This window comes from Thalassophryne amazonica, chromosome 2, assembly GCF_902500255.1.
Source record: "Thalassophryne amazonica chromosome 2, fThaAma1.1, whole genome shotgun sequence".
Classification (NCBI taxonomy): Eukaryota; Metazoa; Chordata; class Actinopteri; order Batrachoidiformes; family Batrachoididae; genus Thalassophryne; species Thalassophryne amazonica.
The window spans coordinates 41,315,692-41,335,339 of NC_047104.1; the positions used below are offsets into that span (position 1 = coordinate 41,315,692).

The 19,648-nt window shown below is 41.0% G+C and overlaps 1 protein-coding gene across 4 annotated transcripts in view; it reads left to right on the forward strand.

Annotated features, from left to right (window-relative positions):
• Positions 1-19,648, forward strand: part of phkb (phosphorylase kinase, beta) — a 318,068-nt gene that overhangs the window by 92,123 nt on the left and 206,297 nt on the right. For all 4 annotated transcript variants that reach the window (XM_034185351.1, XM_034185355.1, XM_034185336.1 and 1 more), the window contains 2 exons: positions 10,356-10,455; positions 18,294-18,401. In XM_034185351.1, the coding sequence (XP_034041242.1) occupies positions 10,356-10,455; positions 18,294-18,401 (208 nt within the window). The remainder of the gene's footprint in view (positions 1-10,355; positions 10,456-18,293; positions 18,402-19,648) is intronic.

A 19,648-nucleotide genomic window follows, 5' to 3' on the forward strand; every position in this document is an offset into this window, starting at 1 on the left:
GAGAACCAGTTTAAGGTCCGGTTAGATAACCCAATCTTGTGGAGTCTGTCTACCAGGACGGCATGATCGACTGTATTAAATGCTTTTGATAAATCTATAAAAAGAGCTGCACAATATTTTCGACCATCTAGTGCCTCTATGATGTCGTTTACCACTTTAACAGCAGCAGTTATTGTACTGTGCTGTTTTCGAAAACCCGACTGGTTTTGTGAAAGGAGACGATGATCATTTAAAAAGTTTTTGAGTTGTTCACTGACCAGCTTTTCCAGAACTTTAGAAAGAACACATAATTTGGAGATTGGCCTATAATTGTTTTTAACCAAGGAAGTAAAGCGATTTCTGAGCTGTTTGAAAATCAACCATTCATCTGGGGATTTAGATTTTCTGACCTTAGACCAGGCATCATCACATGCTTTAAGGAGACTGGAAAGCTCAGGTGAAAACCAAGGATTATTTCTACCTTTCACTCTAAATTTCGAAGCAGACAGACCAGCCGCAACTCCACACCCAAAACCCTCCAGCACTAGCACGCTAACACTTCAGGAACACGAAGTGAGATGTGTGCTGAAGGCGGTGAATCCCAGGAAGGTGGCCGGCCCCAATGGTGTACCTGGAAAGATACTGAAAGCGTGTGCTGACCAACTGGCTGGAGTTTTCACCTGCATCTTCAACCTGTCCCTGTCACAGGCCACCATTCCACCCTGCCTCAAATCCTCCACCATCATTCCAGTCCCAAAGAAGTCAGCAGTGGAGAGCATAAATGACTACAGGCCTGTTGCACTTAAACCTGTGGTCATGAAGTGCTTTGAAAGACTGGTCTCTCAGCACATCAGAGCCTGTCTGCCTCCCACTCTGGACCCCACCTGTTTGCCTACAGGGCAAACCGCTCCACAGAGGACGCTATCACCACAGCTCTCCACACTGCGCTGAGCCACCTGGAGCACCAGGGGAGCTATGTGACAATGCTCTTCATGGACTTCAGCTCAGCCTTCAACCAAATCATCCTGGAGATCCTGGTCCAGAAACTGACACATGTGCATCTCCAACCCCATCTGCCAGTGGATCAAGGACTTCCTCACAAACCGCCCACAGTCCATGAAACTTGGCCCCCACCTTTCCTCCACCATCACACTCAGCACCGGTTCCCCTCAAGGCTGTGTACTGAGCCCCTTCCTGTTCACCCTTTACACACACGACTGCTCTCCGACCCATCCCACAAACACCATCATAAAGTTTGCGGATGATACCACCATGATTGGGTTCATCTCAGGGGGGATGAGACTGACTACAGAGACGAGGTAAATCGACTGACAGTGTGGTGTTCAGCTAACAACCTGCTGCTGAACACCACAAAAACAAAAGAAATAATTCTGGACTTCAGAAAGAACAGGGCTGACCCAGCCCCGGTCTACATCCAAGGGGACTGTGTGGAAAGGGTCAGCTCCATCAGGTTCCTGGGAGTGCAGCTCTCTGACAGCCTCTCCTGGACTGCCAACACCACAGTGGTGGTGAAGAAAGCCCAGCAGCGACTCCACTTCCTGAGGGTGCTCAGGAGAAACAATCTGGAGGAGAAGCTGCTGGTGTTGTTCTACAGAGCCACCACCGAGAGCATCCTGACGTACGGCATCACAGTGTGGTATGGGGGGTGCACAGCAGCAGACAGGAGAGCGCTGCAGAGGGTGATCAAAACGGCCCAGGGGATCATTGGCTGCTCTCTGCCCAGCCTCGTAGACATTGCCAGCTCTCGCTACCTCAGCAGAGCTGCCAGCATCTGCAAAAACACATCCCACTCTAGCAACCACCTGTTTACCTACTACCCTCCGGGCTGACGGTATAGGTCAATAAAAACTAGGACAAAACAGACTCAGGGACAGCTTTCTCCCCAGAGCGATCACTGCTCTGAACAAAAACAAATCACTCTAATCTGCACCTTCAAGTTTCTTGTGTAATATCTGTAAACCATGTGCAATATTCCCATGCAATATGATTCCACAGTTGTATATAATTCTCGCTTTACATTACTTAGTCCACATTTCATTTTATTTTATTTTACCTTATGTTTATATTAGTTGTACATATACTCTGAATAATTTACTGTTAAATTTCACTATCTTTTATTTGGTTAAAAATTACTCGCACCACCAAAAACACCTTTTTGGAGTTGCACTCAAATCTCGTTGTAATGCAAATTACAATGACAATAAAGGCGATTCTGATTCTGATTCTGAAATTTGCGTAGTGGGGCCTGTTTATTTATAATACTACTAAAAGCTTCATAAAAGTAATTCCAGGCAAGCTCTACATCATTAAAAAGTGTGATCTTGGACCAGTCATAATGTCATAACTCATGGTAAAAACCCTGTTCACAAAAATGTTGTTTCATAATAATACTTGGCCTTGTTTTTGGGAGCTTTGCTCATCTAATAGTGGCTATGACACAATGATTGCTCAAATCATTTGCAAAAATAACAATGTCTGAGTATTTATGAGGAGAGTTAGTTAAAAATAAATCAATAAGAGAGGATTTCTCTGGACATTTAAAGTTTGGGTGCATTGAACCATTTACTAATTGTGTTAGGTTAAAAGAATCACAGATAGATTTAAAACCATCCGAAACAGAGGAAAACCAATCCAAGTACAGATCTCCCATTAGTAGAATCTCATTGAAGTTTAAAATCAAGAGCTGATCACTCAATGATGACAAAGTCTCACTACTGGCAGATGGCGGTCTGTAGCAGCCTACAATAGTGAGAAAGTGGTCATTTTGAAGCTCCAAATTCATAGCAAGAAATTCAAATTGGCTGGGGTGGGAAATAGATAACTGAACAGTAACTTTAAATTTTTGTTTAACATATTTTGCTATGCCACCACCTTTTCTGGAATGGTCACAACGATAAACATTATACCCTTTAATAACAATTTCTTTATCTGCAATGGATTTTTAACCAAGTTTTAGGTAGGACAGGAATGTCAGTATTAGTAGATTTAATCCAGATTTTAATCAGGTCAGGTTTTGGGAAAAGACTTCTAACATTCAGGTCAGGTTTTGGCAAAAGACTTCTAACATTTAGGTGTACAACACCAAGTCCTCATCTGGATGTAAAATCAGCTGGAGTACTCAGACTGTTGATACCAGGGCCAGAGTGGGGTTCAATATTACCAGACAATAAAAGCAAAAACATAATAAAACATTTCTTCCTTCCTGTGCATGTAGATGTTGATTTATTGGAACCATGTCTGGGGTATGCCTTGGGGCTACTAGAACTGGGAGGATAAGAATAAAGCGATAGCAACCAGTCATACACACTAAATAAAACAACAACCTGAGGCGAAATGCCATCAACAGTACAATACATGCTCTGGACAGAACAAAACATAAAATGGATGGTATCCCAACCCGTCCCTTTTTTGGGTAATAAATAATGTTTTAGAATAATGCAGTCATCTTTATTTTCAATGGAATCCCAACTATTCCAACTTCACTGATGGTAAACAGAGAAAAGCTGATGAAAAGCTATGGTTGAGAGTTTGTAACTCTTGCAATACAGGTGGAGGCTAGCTGCTGCAAGACAGATGAAAACTAGCTGCTAGCTGCTGCAGGACAGGTGGAGGCTAACTGGTAGCGCTAGGTCATGCAATGCAGGTTGATTCCATAATAATTAAAGAACAAATGGCAGTCATAAAAAAGTACACTACAACAATTAATAATAATCCCAAGTGAAAGAGCTGATAATATAGAAAAAAAATATGAGTTTATGCTCCAGTGTGACTTGTATATGGGTTTTTCCTCTTCAAGAGGCATTTTTAACAGGTGCAACATAACTGGAAAATGTGGTTATTATGTTAAATAATGGTGGTTTTAGTGTAGAACAAAATAACTGAGATTATGAGTTTTGCTATAATTGAGCAGCTCTAATAGTGTATAGTGTGGGTATATTTAGGCCATTGTCTGCAGAGAAAAACAACTCACATCCTTTTTTGGCAGTCTTCTACCTCCTTTTTTGCTCATTATCTTTGGCCTGGTTTTATTCTACTCTCTTCTGGTACCTGCTTATTAACTGTGATCTTTATTTGTTTCCTGTCATTTTAGTTTACTTTTTTTTTTTTTTATTGAAGAATTGGTCCAACGTGGGATGACTGGGAATTCATTGCCCTAAAACATTAACTAAACTCCCTCAGCTGCCCCTGCCACCGGTATTTCTGTGTGATTAGTTTCTAGACAAGTGAAGACACTTTAAGAGAAAAAACAGGAAAATGCAGAGAAAAACAGGAAAATGTAAGTGGTAAATAAAATGACACAGTTAAAGATTAACAATGGACACACAGGTGGAAAGAGGCTAGAAATAGTGACGGGGAAAATTGGGTTAAAGAAAGTTTCTGGAGAAAGCAAGAGATCAAGAAATTGGTGAGATAAGACAGGAGGAGACGAAATTGGTCAGTCCGACAAAGACTGAGTAAAGAAAGAAGATCATAAGGAAAGAAAGTGGGAATAGAAAAGGGGTAAAAATAGTGCACCACAGCGATGTGACCAGCGGCGGATCCTAGTCATCAGTCACGGCTGCTTCCTATTAGAATTGTCACTGGAATTAATTAAGATGATTCTCATCTGACAGGCTTGGCTAGTACCATTACTTACTTCACACCCAGCTGCTCCTGCTGCTGTTCTTGTGAGATTCAGTGTTATGCTGTTGTAATAAGAATTTAACAGAGACTCTTGAACAAAACATCCTTTTTCCTACCTACCGCCTTGCCTTGTCACAGTTTTGTTCTTAACAGCCGAGTCATGTTAAATGCCATAAAATCTTTTTCTTTTTTTTAAATGTAGAAGAAGATTGAACTTTCTTGTAGTTGTTTTGCCTCTGTCCACACATTTATGTTGTGTTGATTGGGTCTAATTAATTTTTGAAAGCTTCGTGTATTACTCGAGCCCATTCTCAGTGGCGGATCATCTCATGCATCTTTAAAGGCGTTAAAAACATATTCTCTGATGATTAATGCGCCATGAAATGCTGCCTGCCGTATCTTCTGCCTGCCTTCAGTTGCAGTGTCAGTGTGTGATTAATGCTCTGTGACTCACTGACAGTTAAATAAGTTTCACCTCAGTGGCTTCACTTTGCTTTCTGCTGTCGATACCCAAAGTCATTATTAGCACGACCTTCGACAACTGCATTCAAACATGCTCCTCCCACCAGGACTGGTTTCTGTTTATCATTATTGCAACCATTATTGATGGACTGTAGTGCAGTGTGTTATAACAGTTGCCTCCTTTAATACATAAAATTGCACATTAGCTGCTAGGGAGCCTGTACAATGCAGTCTTCTGATTATAACCACTCAGGAGCATTTGAGTGGCAGAGAACTAGATGTAGGAATGAGCCAAATTTAGCATCTGTTTCCCCCACAAAGCTAAAAACAGAGTAGAATTAAAGTTATTCCTTCTTGCTTGATCAACATGGATATTTGACTACCTAGACAGACGGACTTCATTCAAAGGAAGGCAAGTGTACAATCAGCTTCAGCCATGGTTCATGTCAGCCAATCATATCTAGCCAGTGTTCCAAGTTAAATTATCAGCAGTGATTTAGAATCTAAAATGAATAAAATCTCATTTGTGTGAATGGCTGGATTTAATGAACAACACATTTAAGATGGGAATTGACATTATCTTAATGTGATTCAGATGTCCTGTTTTAGGGATAATTTAGGGGACCTGAGTGCGAGTGCTGAAAGAGCCACAATTGGGATTTTGCAAGATGCTTCTTGTCCCACTTGTACTTTTGAACAACTTTGTTATTATCTAGAGTGCAAATGGTCACAAAATTCTTGTGATTTATGCATTTGGAAGAATTATGTGTACCTCAGTGAGTGCAGCGCACTGTCTCAATTTGAAAAATGTCCCTACCTATCACACACCCTATGCTTTCACCATAGTGCATTTCCTGACTTAATTTCTCCACTAGCAAAAGGACTCTTTGACCCACACTAAGACTCAGGCTGGCAGGCTCCCTAATGACCTGCTCTGTACCCTGCTGTAATTTCCTCATATCACCCCTGTTGTCAGACTCTCTGTGTTCGTCAGTAAGATGGCACCACCTTCCTCAGTAACACCGATGCAGTCTGGCTTCAGTAAACCTCAGGAACCCCAGAAAAAAGGTTTAGTTATGTAGAAAACTAAAGTCATGTTCTCTGCAAAAGTTTGCCAGCCATTTTATTTTTCCTTTTTTTTTAATAAATGCTAGCTGGCTTTACATCTCACCTTTTCCAGAAATGGCAAGGGGGCCATGTATAATTAATTGTTGCTTGGGCTGCGCAATTAATTGCATCACAATTGAAATTGCGAAAATGGTCTATGTAATTACATAACTGCTACAAGGTACAATTTAAGTAGATATCCTGAGTGTGTCACAATGTGATCTGAATGCTCAGCACCACTAAAATGGGATTTTTTTTGTTGTTGTTTTCTTTTGTTTTCTTTTTCTTTTTGTGCAGTTTTTTTTTTCTTTGCTCCATTTATTTTATTTTAAATTTTTCAATACAAGAGATGGAGAGAGATTAAGACTCATGGCTATGGTGTGTGTGTGTGTGTGTGTGTTTTCCCCACCTACTCCTGTAGTTTCCTTTTCTCATAAATACTGGCTGTTAACTAATTTGAACATGGAAAAAAAGCAATTTATCTCAGAGGTGTTTGAGCAGGTGTGGTGGCCAAGTGGTTAGTGCAATTGTTTCCAGAGCAGAAAATTCACGCTTTAGAGCCACTGCTGTCCATTCTCCATGTAATGGTGAAATGCACCAAGAAGGGCATCAGGCATATAACATATTCCAAATCAACAAGCAGAACCATCTCTGATCTGCTGTGGTGACCCAGACAGGTGGAAGGGACAAGCCGAAGGAACTTGCTTATTATCTAAAAGGTTATTGTTGTATGGACAGCAGACCTTTGCGCTAAATGCTTGCTTAAGCATCGGAGCACATTAACAAGCTTAAATGAGCTTCAGCACACAGCCACATTTATTTTTTTTATATAATACTGTTTAAAAACTAAGATTCAGGGAGTTATATTTCCCAGCTGGCTTGGGAATGTCTCAGGATTCCCCTGGAAGAGTTATAGGTCTTGCCCAAGCATTGGGAAGACTATGATGAGCTGCATGGTGATTGTAGAATATTATTTTTTATCTGCCTTTTATGTTTTCATGTGTTTATGCTTTAATGTTCAATTTCAGAAAGGTCTCACAATTCTTTGAGTGTTTACAGACATTATCCTACTATAATCATCAGTTAGGACTGACACAATTTCTTTTAGACGTATACATAAGAGAAATACTTCCCAAATGCTTTAATTTCATTTCAGATTGTCAAAGTTGTGCCTCATCCCCTTTCAAACATGCATGAAATCAAGCAATATGCCCCTTTCTCTCCCACAGACTAGATCGTGTCACACTTAACAAATACATACTGCAAACACAGCATATTTCTTTATGAACCTACTGTAAGGTGTGGCCATGTTAAGCTAATGGTAACCGGTGCTCTAGCTGTTCCGCGGCTACAGCTATGTGCAGTGCCTGTAACATCTAACTCAGCGGCTACGGAAATGAGCTACTCTCTTTATCTGAGCCACCCTGTCGGACAACTCAATGCTCCTACAGTTGTACAAATGTTGTGCCAGATTTAGCGTGAACAGACACAGTGAGCTAATAAAGCTGTACTACTGCAGGCTACAACAGGCTAATGCTAACAACATCTAAACATCATTAAAGTGTGTCGACAAAAAAATAAATATAAAAAAATACTTGGCTAAAGAAAATTAAATTACATAGTGGCGAAAATTTCAAATATATGATTTGTAAGCATTGAACATCCCAGACGATATGGAAAAATGTCATAGTTTCTGTCCATTCATCTATGGAAGTTCTTGTTCAGAAAACCAGGGGACCAATGGCCAGGTTCTGTCCTCTCAGTAAGAAAACTTGAACCAAATTCTCGCAATCATGCCCGCTCACAACTAATTATTCATTGAAACATTCAGCATACATAGTCAGTATGTACTGCCTGAATTTTGTGCAGAAAAACACAGCATTGTTGATGCTGGAAAACCTTCCAGCTGATGCAATTAATGCAACTGACTGACGTAAAACTGTTTCTGGGTAAATATGCAGAAACAGATCAACAAAAGTAACAACATTTTTGTCTTCCACCATTCCCTGGAGCACAATTTCAAATTTTCTCCTCATTGTTAATGTGACACCACTAATCAATACTCCCATGCTGTGAGCCATGATCACATGCAAAGCTCACAACAGATCATAGTAGGCTGAGATAAAAAAAAAACATCATGGCTTTTATTGACCTCATTTACAAAGCTGTAATGGTTGTGACATCCCCAGTGATTGCTTCAGCATTCCCTAGTACCAAACAATCTCGAGCAGCGGTTTCAGTTTTGTATCTGGGTTGCTAATTCAGTAAATTATACCATTATACACTCCCCACCCCGTTTTTGTTTGCTGCTGGTGGTGGTGGTGGGGTGTGTGTATAGGAATTACCAAGAGAACAATGTTGAACATGTATAATGTTGAACAACAGCACTGTTCACAAAGAAGTCCAGGTTTGGAGACAATTTCCAGATTTAGACCAGAACAATGGGCGGGGAGAAAAGCAGAGTAGAAAAACTAAATCAGCATGTCTGATTTGGTGAGGATCGAAAAAAAATCACCAAATCGTTCTGATCCTCACCTATGGTCATGAGATTTGGCTCATGACCAAAAGAATGAGATCGCGAGTACAAGCAGCCGAGATGAGTTTCCTCCGCAGGGTGGCTGGGCGCTTCCTTAGAGATAGGGTGAGGAGCTCGGTCACTCAGGAGGAGCTCAGAGTCGAGCCGCTGCTCCTCCACGTCGAAAGGAGCCAGTTGAGGTGGCTCGGGCATCTTTTCCGGATGCCCCCTGGACGCCTCGTTGGAGAGGTGTTCCTGGCACGTCCCATCTGGATGAGGCCCCAGGGAAGACCCAGGACACGCTGAAGGGACTACTTCTCTCGGCTGGCTTGGGAACGCCTTGGGGTTCCCCCGGAGGAGCTGGGGGAGGTGTGTGTGTGGATCGGGAGGTCTGGGCGACTTTGCTTGAGCTGCTGCCCCCGCGACCCGACTCTGGATAAAGCGGAAGAAAATGGATGGATGGATGTCTGATTTGATACATATCTATATTTCACATGGACCTTTGCAAGCCGTAACCTATGGGTGTCATAGGTTGTGGTGATATTTATTATAGATTCTTCGGCATGCTTCTATATTCATGGGTCTTGTCAGTGTCACTCGATTCAATTTAAATTTATTTAGTTTATATAGCACCAAATCGCAACAAAGGTGCCTCAAGGCGCTTCACACAAGGTCTAACCTTACCAACCACCAGAGCAAGCACACAGGCGACAGTGGTAAAGAAAAACTCTGTCTGTTGATATTGAGGAAGAAACCTCAAGCAGAACAGACTCACTGGGGTCACCCACTGCTTAGGCCATTCTAAAAGTTACAAGGTTTTTACAGAATTTTCCAAAACAGAACATTACACAACAAAAGATGCATTTGATGAGAAGTCCATGCAGGCGTCCAGTTCGCAGGCAGGGGTCATCCAGCAGTGCTCATGACATTCAGTGGGCCTGTTCCTGTGGCAGAGTCCGTTCCACGTTCAGTTCAGAAATTATACAGTCAAAAAATCCTCCTCAACCATTTGATGGATTTCAGTGAAACTTCACAGAGTGGCGGCACACCACAGTAACGTGCAGGAAAGAAAAAGCGCAGATAATTGGACTTTTGTGTTTCGTTAATGCATAATTCAGATTCAAGCATCTTTATTTATCCTATAATTGAAAGTTCAGTTTGACGGCTTTCCAATTTGCATAGTAAATATTACCAATAAAAATAAATAACACATCAAAACTGCTCCACTCCAACGTCAACATGTCAGTGGCAACAGATCAAGAGCACGAGTCCAACAGCAAGAGCAGCAAACACACATAACATCACAACTGATTTTCAGAGCAACTCCTCCTAAGCCACTTTATGGATTACAGTGAAATTTCACATAATGCTGCCACACCATGTGAAGATGTGCATGATGGGATTTTTTTATTTTTTATTTTTAAATAAAGCAATCATATATATCTGAATAACTTGTACAATGGTTGCCCAGTTTGTTAATTCGCGTACTTCATTACAAAAGATTTACTGCTTCCAAAAGCCATGAGTATAACAGAGTGGGAGGTATTATTTTGTGAGTTTGATCGCAGATCAAGTTAAAGTCCGTTGGAGTTGTTCATGTGTGCATCACTTCACTAGCTGTTTTTCCTCTGATCATCCTCCTTTGCAGACGCATTGATGATGATATGGGGCGGACCCACGAGCTGGAGCATTCTGCTATCAAGTGCATGAGAGGGATCCTGTACTGCTACATGAGACAGGCTGACAAAGTGAGTCTTCACTCAGCCTGGAGTCTGCTCTTGTTTTCACATGTTTTCATGTTTGCATAAAAGCATATTCCAATTATACACCATGTTACAGATCAAAAGTGCATTTGTGAGCTGCTTTCCATCAGACGCTCTCAGAGCTGGAGCACCAGACGCATCATCTGGTTCCCCTTTTATATCATAATCAATGACAGTGGGAGCTGCCTGTTTTGGTCCTGAGGGCTTAATGTCGAGCATGGTGTTAACTGCCAAAGACTTTTACTTCTGAAGGGGAAATTTCACACGTTTCAGAAACAGATCCTGCACGAAAAGGGCGGTCCATAAAGGACACGACACAGTTTTATATACCTGAAGCAGAAACAGTTATGACCTCTCTAAGTACTGTGCCCCCCTCCTCACCCCCAACTGACAAGGACATGTTTTTTTTTATTTGTTTTTTGTTAACACAGCAGCAGGTTTTGTTGCTGTGTATGTGCATTTTGCATCGTCTGCTTTTAAAAGCCATTCCGATTCATCTTGCCTCGACCTTGATGACCAAATTTAAGGGAGAGCTTTTCTGTGTCTTAATTACAAAGTCGTGTTCATGCATTTAATTATACAGAATGGCGTTCATTATGGACCCGTCTTCACCACTTACACAGAACATGGTGTTTTTAATACGTGTCACCAGGCCACTCCTGGGCAAATATCACATAGCAAATACGGCTGCTGGGCCACATTCTTTGCCTAAAACACAAAAGACCAAGGACATTTCCTTCAGAATTAAATTATGGGTCTTGGCTGTTTGTTTTCCTAAATAAACTCACTTTTTTGGTAGGAATTACAGGAAAGGTTAATGTAATTGCATTCTACTTATATACAGTGGTGGGCACACTTCCGATAATCCGATAACAGATAATTATCGAAGATAATGTTTTCATTATCGGATTATCTTTTTAGATAAATTACCGTCCGATAACTTTTAGACCGATAACGTACTAAACTAAGCTGAACAGTGAAAAACATTTTTAAAACTGTTAAAGCTGTTGAAACCTACCTGTTAAAAGTTTCCTAATAGGCATGTTGTTCTACCCTCTGCAAACAGAAACCACTCTATCGTCTGTAAGCAAAGGAGAACTGGTGACCAAAAAAAAAAAGTCATTTCCTTTAACACCGTACTAACATAATCGCAATGTCACCAAGTCATCCAGAGGCATACATGTTTAACTTATGGTTCAAATTTTAACCACTCATTTTAGACAAGTTATTTAAAATTATTGTCATGTCTGAAGTTTATAAAGTGAAAATATCAGATATATGTTTTCGTTTTAAAGTAATGTGCTAATTTTTAAGGTTTTGTGAGCACATGCTGTGCCAGGCAGCAATGCATTATGGGTAGCATAAGGTAATCTCAGACGTTCACAACAGGACAAATGCATTTCAGACACTCTGTTCAGGGTCCACAGATAACAGCATTAAACTCTAGTGCCTAAAACTCTCGTGAATATATTCTCTGGGTTTATAGACGTTAGTGTATTTGCGTTTGTTAAATTCCACGCATCTTAAATGTAGCAGACACGGATTATCTGGAATTTTGTTTGACATTTTTTCAAGGCCGCTACTGCCATCTACTGGCCAGGAGTGTTCATGGCAGTATTAAACGTCTGGGTACATGGCTGCTCTCAAAGTGTTGGTATTGTCCATTGTCCAGGCACTTTTTGTGTGCATATATGTTAACTTTGTATTCTAAAACTACGGTTAGAAGTAATTCCGACTCCTTATCGGTCCACACAAACGAGGTTGGCGCCATGTTTTTAGTTTTTGTGGAAGTGACGACAAGAGAATAAGGCTCCTGATTGGATAGAATTTTAATCAGTACCACCACCCAAAGGTTTGGCAGACTAATTACAACACATTTATACGGTTCAATGTGGATGGATTTTTTTTTTTTAATGACGTAGTGTGGATGAAGTTTTTTCCCCAAACTGAAAGGGTAAGATATTCGGTTTTACAAATACCCGACAACGTGTGTACATGGCTTTATGTCTGTGAAAGGCACTATATAAATAAATTTACTTACTTACTTACTAATATTGAGTGCACGTTTTACAACATCATAAAAGTTTTAAAACATGCAATTGCGATGACACTTCCAGGGCTCTGTAAAAATGCCTGTTTTTACAAATAAAAATGGAATATTTTACAAAAGCACATTTTATCTTTAAACCAACACCTGACACACGTCACATTAACGTGTTGGTTTACATAATGGATTACTGAACCAATCACTGTTTAGCACTTTTACCCAGAATGCTTTGCGGTCTGTGTTTGTTACCAAACCTCAGAATTAGTGCCTTATTCAACATTAAAAGATATATGTTATATTTTAACTTTGTACAAATGACAGAATTGACATTAATGGAGTTATTCTATCAGTATTTTCAAAAAACCATAAGTTAGTATGACTTTATTTTTCAAGACCTCCGCCTGACCGGAGTGTTGAAATTGATAGGGAGCTGGCTTTATGGCTGCTGTTGGTGTGCCTCTGTGGTGGGAGCGCTGTTGTAAACAAGAGCTTCCAGCAGGGGCAGAATGTTGAAAGAAAAATGATTATGATTAGTAAAGAGTTGATTTCGTGGGTGCTCTCAGGATTTGTCTGTGCTGCTTCCTGCAGGGGGCAGCATGGTCAAACATTCTTGCTTATTCTTTAGGTCTTTTACCGCTTTTGATGCTTTCAAAAGCGATAGTGTTAAAAATCAATTTCAGCTCTTTAGTAACTGCAAATGTCCCATAGACGACACCGGAATTTTTCGGTTATCGATTATCTGTAACTTCCGATACATTTTTGGGTGGTTTATCGGTTTATCTTTATCAAAGATAACTTTTCAGTTATCTTATAATCTGTTATCGAAGTTAATTTTTTGGTTATCTGTGCCCACCACTGCTTATATGTTGCTTTACAGGTGTCACATCCCTGAGTAATGACACGTCACAACACACACCAGTCGCTGTCCTCATGTGGTTTTGTGGTTCTTACTGTGTGCTGCATCAAGTTCAAAGTCTGTTCTCAGAGTCTAACAGTTCAGTTCTAAACTGCAAGTTCAAAATGGAGAAAGAAATGTTTGGTTGATATGCTGATCATGGTGTGATACGCAGTTTGTGCAAAGAAGTGTATTTTCTTAATAGTTAACAGTGCCCATTGTTAACCACTTTTCTGTGTTTATAGTGGTTATTACTTAAGTTTAGCAATTACTTATAAGACCGTTCAGTACTTGTTTGATTTATTGATGCATTTAGCACAGGCATTAATCCAGTATGACAAGTGGCGGCCAAGTGGTTAATGCGCTTGCTTTCAGTGCAGAAGGTTCCGGGTTCAAATCCCAGCCCTGCCACATTTCTCCATGTAATGTGGAGTTGCATCAGGAAGGGCATCCGGCGTAAAACCACTGCCAATTAAACATACAGATCCACCTTGGATTTGCTGTCTATCTTATATATGACTTCAAATATGATGCTATGATGTTCATAGAAATAATAGATTCCATAATTTTACCAGTTGACAAGCTGAGTAAGGTATTATGGTGTCTGGATTTGCAATCCAGATACCTTGACCTTTGAGATTGAGAGACACCAGGGAAGAACGTACGGAGTCATGGCGTTGCTGGATGGAGGTGTTTGACTGTCTCTTTGTAGGAGAACGAAGATCCACGTCTTTACAGTGCTGGTGCTTCCTGTCTTGGTTTCAAGACTTTGATACTAACCAGTGATTTAAGGTGATGGCCAGATGCCTTTGTTAGTAAGTCTTTTTGGAAGATCCTCTGCTACATTTCTCCATGTAATGTGGAGTTGCATCAGGAAGGGCATCCGGCATAAAACCTGTGCCAATTCAACATGCAGATCCACCTTGGATTTGCTGTGGCGACCCCGAGTGCAAACAAGGGAGCAGCCGACGGGACTTACTTGAGTACCACTAGAATGACTTGTAATGGTCCATTCAGCTCGGCCTGTGCCTCGTTGAATGGACCATTTCATCTTTCACTGGGGTCTGGCTGGGCCACTCAAGGACATTTACAGAGCTGTTCTGAAGCCACTCCTTTGATATCTTGGCTGTATGTTTAGGGTCATTGTCCTGCTGAAAGATGAACCTTTACCCCAGTTGGAGCAGGTTTTCATCCAGGATGTCTCTGTAATTGCTGCATTCATCTTTCCCTCAATCCTGGCTAGTCTCCCAGTTCCTGCCACTGAAAAACATCCACATAGCATGATGCTGCCACCACCATGCTCCACTGTAGGGATGGTGCCTGGTTTCCTCCAAACATGACACGTGGCATTCATGCCAAAGAGTTCAGTCTTTGTCTCATCAGACCATAGAATTTTCTTTCTCATGGTCTGCGAGTCCTTCAGATGCCGTTTGACAAATTCCAGGTGGGCTGCCATGTGCCTTTTACTAAGGAGTGGCTTTGTCTGCCCACTCTACCATACAGGCCTGATTGGTGGATTGCTGCAGAAATGGTTGTCCTTCTGGAAGGTTCTCCTCTTTCCACAGAGGAATGCTGGAGCTCTGACAGAGTGACCATCAGGTTCTTGGTAACCTCCCTGATTAAGGTCCTTCTCCCTCGATTGCTCAGTTTAGACGGGCAGCCAGCTCTAGGAACAGCTCTGGTGGATCCAAACGTCTTCCATTTATGGATGATGGAGGCTACTGGGCTCATTGAGACCTTGAAAGCAGCAAAAATACTTCTGTACCCTTCCCAAGATTTGTGCCTCGAAACAGTCCTGTCTCGGAGGTCTACAGATGATTCCTTTGGCTTCATACTTGGTTTGTGCTCTGACATACACTGTCAACTGTGGGACAGGTGTGTGCCTTTCCAAATCATGTCCAAATAGCTGTATTTACCTCAGGTGGACTCCAGTTAAGATGTAGAAACATCTCAAAGATGATCAGTGGAAAGAGGATGCACCTGACCTCAATTTTGAATACTCATGTGCATGTAGTTTCTTTGTAATTTTTTAAGAATTTTCAAAAATCTAAAAAAAAAAAAAAAAAAAAAAAAAAACTTTTTCACATTGTCATTATGGGGTATTGGGTGTAGAATTTTGAGGGGAAAATGAATTTCATCCATTTTGGAATAAGGCTGTAGCATAACAAAATGTGTAAAAAGTGAAGCACTTTGAATACTTTACAGTTTGTGTGTGTGTGTGTGTGTGTGTGTGTGTGTGTGTGTGTGTGTGTGTGTGTGTGTGTGTGTGTGTGTGTGTGTGTGTGTGTGTGTGTGTGTGTGTGTGTGTGTGTGTGTGTGTGTGTGTGTGTGTGTAAATAAAAAGGTAGTAACTATTGTTAGCGCCTCTTAGATGAGGTGGTTCACTTTCACTTGCATGAATTAGTCGCTGTGGGATTGCTGGAAGTGGAACAGTGTTCAAAAAGTGGGACAGAGGGTCTTCATTGTGACCTGACAGAGAGCGGGAGACAGGGAGGCAAAAGGATGGGAGCAAAAGGTGGGCTAGAAAAAGATTTAAAGAGGGACACAGCCTAAAAGAAGAATGAATAATTGACTTACAGTGTATGGACACATTTGGTAAAGGGAAGAAAAAAAGGAGACATAAAGGGGAAAACAGCAAGAGAGGTGGAGAACAATAAAACAAATGAGGTAGAAATGGGACAAAGAGCCAATTATTTACAGTATAACTGCACAGCAGTCTAGCGTAGATTTGGTGTGCAATTGAGTTAGTGCAGCAGTTAAACTCTGAGGCAAAGCCACAACAAACCACTGAACTCATCACGGATGAGTTCAGGACTTTTTCTTTGGCTTTTGTTAAAGTATAATCTTTTTTCAACTTTTGCCTTATTGAAACATTGTCACAAATCAAGCCTCTGGGTGGTCTCTCCTCATGTTTAATAATTGCTTTGTATGCAAGATGTCCCATTTTCAAACATATTTATTTGGGGAAGAAAATGACTGAGAGTGAATGGAGCAGCCCTCCAGGGAGTTACAAAAATCCACCCTAATCCCAAATTAGTGATGAAGCATTGTTATTGACCTACTTTGTAATGGTAAATTGACTGCCTTTAAATCACACTTTTCCATCTGAATCAGAAGATGAAAGCGCTTTCCATTGATTCCTCACATTAACATATTCACACACTGATGCGAATATGATGCCATGGAAGGTTCACCACTGTTTACCAGGAGCAATTTGGGGCTTAAGAGCCCTTTGTCCTTTTTTTGGGACTGGATTTCTCATGTTAGTTGCCAATTGTCCAAAATGAGAAGGACAGTCAGAGGTTTGGGGCCCTGTCTTGACAACCTGTGGCGCACTCTCTGAAGTGCATGAAGCAAGTACAGTTGGGCCAACTCCACTTTGCTGTTTAGATCTGAACATAAAGTAAGGCACAGCTCAAAAGGGTTATATTTAGTCAATTAAATACTCGTAATCTTGGGTGTGTTTTAGGCATGACATGAATTAAACCATTCTGTCATCCCTTTTAAGATTTGGTGTTCTGCTATTGAGACAGCAAACTGTAGTTTTATTTATTTATTTATTTTAGGAGTTGACAGATTTGTGCCAATGTGCTAGTGAGTCTGAGCAGCGAACAGTCATCAAAGTTCTCTCAGGTGACATAGTGAGGTGACTTGTTGGTAATTGTCCATCAGTTTCCATTCAGTTTCATTGAGTATACAAGCCAAATGCTCGTGCATGGTGATAGAATAGCATATTCTTTATTATTGTGTGGGGGGGGGTACAACGAAATTGGGGGAGGTTCCACAGAGCTGCTTTACACCATAAAAGAAACAAGACATTTTATTATATACCGGGGGGGGGTAGATTGGGTTGGTTTGTGTCTGGTAAAGGTGGGGGGGGTAATCAGAGTAGGTCTCTGGGTGAGCGTGTGTCTGTGTGTCCATGGGTGTTGGATGTACATACGTATGGCCCAGAGGAAGAAGCTGTTTGTCAGCCTGCTGGTGTGGGACTTTGTTGACCTGTAGCATCTCTCGGTGGGCAACAGGTCAAACAGGGGATAGGCAGGGTGTGAAGGGTCTCCTGTGATGGATTTGGTTCTCCTAAGGCGGCAGGATGTGGCGATGTTTTCCAGGCTGGGCAGAGAGCGGCCAATGACCTTTAGGATAGTGTTAATGACCCTCTGCGCTGCCTTTCTGCCCTCGGCTGTGGAGCCCAATCCTGCTGATGTAAAGTGCATTTGAATATTGCACCTTCCAAATACCAGCACATCCCTGACTTTAGACCAGATTTTTGGTGCCGATATCTTAGCAGGAGAATGAAGGTTAAAGTCTTTATGCGCCTGATGTTTCTTAATTTATTCATGAACACATCAAGGAAAAATAAAAAAAATAATGAAAAATAATGTCATATATCTATTCATTTTTAGATCTATGAACATTTCAGTGCAGCTCTGATCAGCAGTGCTGCCCTGCAATTAGAGCCACCGATGGCAGTGGTCTGTGAGGCAAGTTATTATTCAGCTATTCTGACTATTGGCTAAGTGGTATGAGTATTTTTTTAAAGCTTCTTAAATGTGAATATTTTATGGTTTGTTTACTTCTCCGTCTTAATAAACTGAATATCTGTATCGCGAACAAAACAACATTTGAGGACGTTGTATTGAGGTTTCTGGCATTCTGTGGAACAAACAACTAATTGATGAATCAAGAAAGTATTTGAGAGATTAATCACAAATGAATATAATTGGTATGTCCACCAACATGGGCTAAAAATAGATTAAAGACAGTGTCTGCCACAGCAGAAAACCAAATGGGCATTTTCATCTGATGCAGTAAGTCTTTGCCCCACTTTTGCTTCTCTCTGTGATTCTTGGTGTGTCTTTGTGTCTGTCTTTCTACCAGGTGGAGCAGTTTAAACAGGATCCCAGTCCCTCCAAATGTTTACACTCTGTGTTCAATGTCGACACAGGTGATGAGGTCCTCTCCTACAGGGACTACCACCACCTGCAGGTTAGCCAACTAAAATTGCCCTGAACAGAGGTTTTAACCCCTAACACTGATGTCAAACAGTGGAGCATTCAGTGGGGAAATCCAGTATTAACAGTCCACTCACTCGCCAAAGTTACAAAAAGCATCATTCAGTTTCATGAATGTGTTGGCATGGAAAAATTGGACAGTTATTGTCCACTTCATGATTATTGAATTTGATCATATACGAGGGCTGTCCATAAAGTATAGGTCCTTTTTATTTTTTTCAAAAACTATATGGATTTCATTCATATGTTTTTACGTCAGACATGCTTGAACCCTCGTGCGCATGCGTGAGTTTTTCCACGCCTGTCGGTGACGTCATTCGCCTGTGAGCACTCCTTGTGGGAGGAGTCGTCCAGCCCCTCGTCGGAATTCCTTTGTCTGAGAAGTTGCTGAGAGACTGGCGCTTTGTTTGATCAAAATTTTTTCTAAACCTGTGAGACACATTGAAGTGGACACGGTTCGAAAAATTAAGCTGGTTTTTGGTGAAAATTTTAACAGCTGATGAGAGATTTTGAGGTGATACTGTCGCTTTAAGGACTTCTCACGGTGCGAGACGTCGCGCAGCGCTCTCAGGCGCCGTCGTCAGCCTGTTTCAAGCTGAAAACCTCCACATTTCAGGCTCTATTGATCCAAGACGTTGTGAGAGAACAGAGAAGTTTCAGAAGAAGTTGGTTTCAGCATTTTATCCGGATATTCCACTGTTAAAGGAGATTTTTTTAATGAAAGACATGCAGACAGATTGCAGCATTGGCTCGCAGCCGCCGCGACGCTCCGCCACAGGAAAAACACCTCCGTTGGAAGCCTTAAGGACAAGTTGGAACATGTCCAGCTGTTAAACAATTTCTCATATACTCACTCCACTGAAAGCCATCAAAAGCCGCCTGGATTTTACAAATGGTTATCAACACGGAGGTGTTTTTCCTGTGCCGCCGCACTGCGCCGGCTGCGTCCTGACGCGCGGACCCGTCCGCACGTCTTTCATTAAATATATATATATATGTGTATATGTATGTGTATATATATATATGTGTATATGTGTGTGTATATATATATGTATATATGTGTGTGTATATATATATGTATATATGTGTGTGTATATATATGTATATATGTGTGTGTATATATATATATATGTGTGTGTATATATACATGTATATATGTGTGTGTATATATATATGTATATATGTGTGTATATATATATATATGTATATATGTGTGTATAT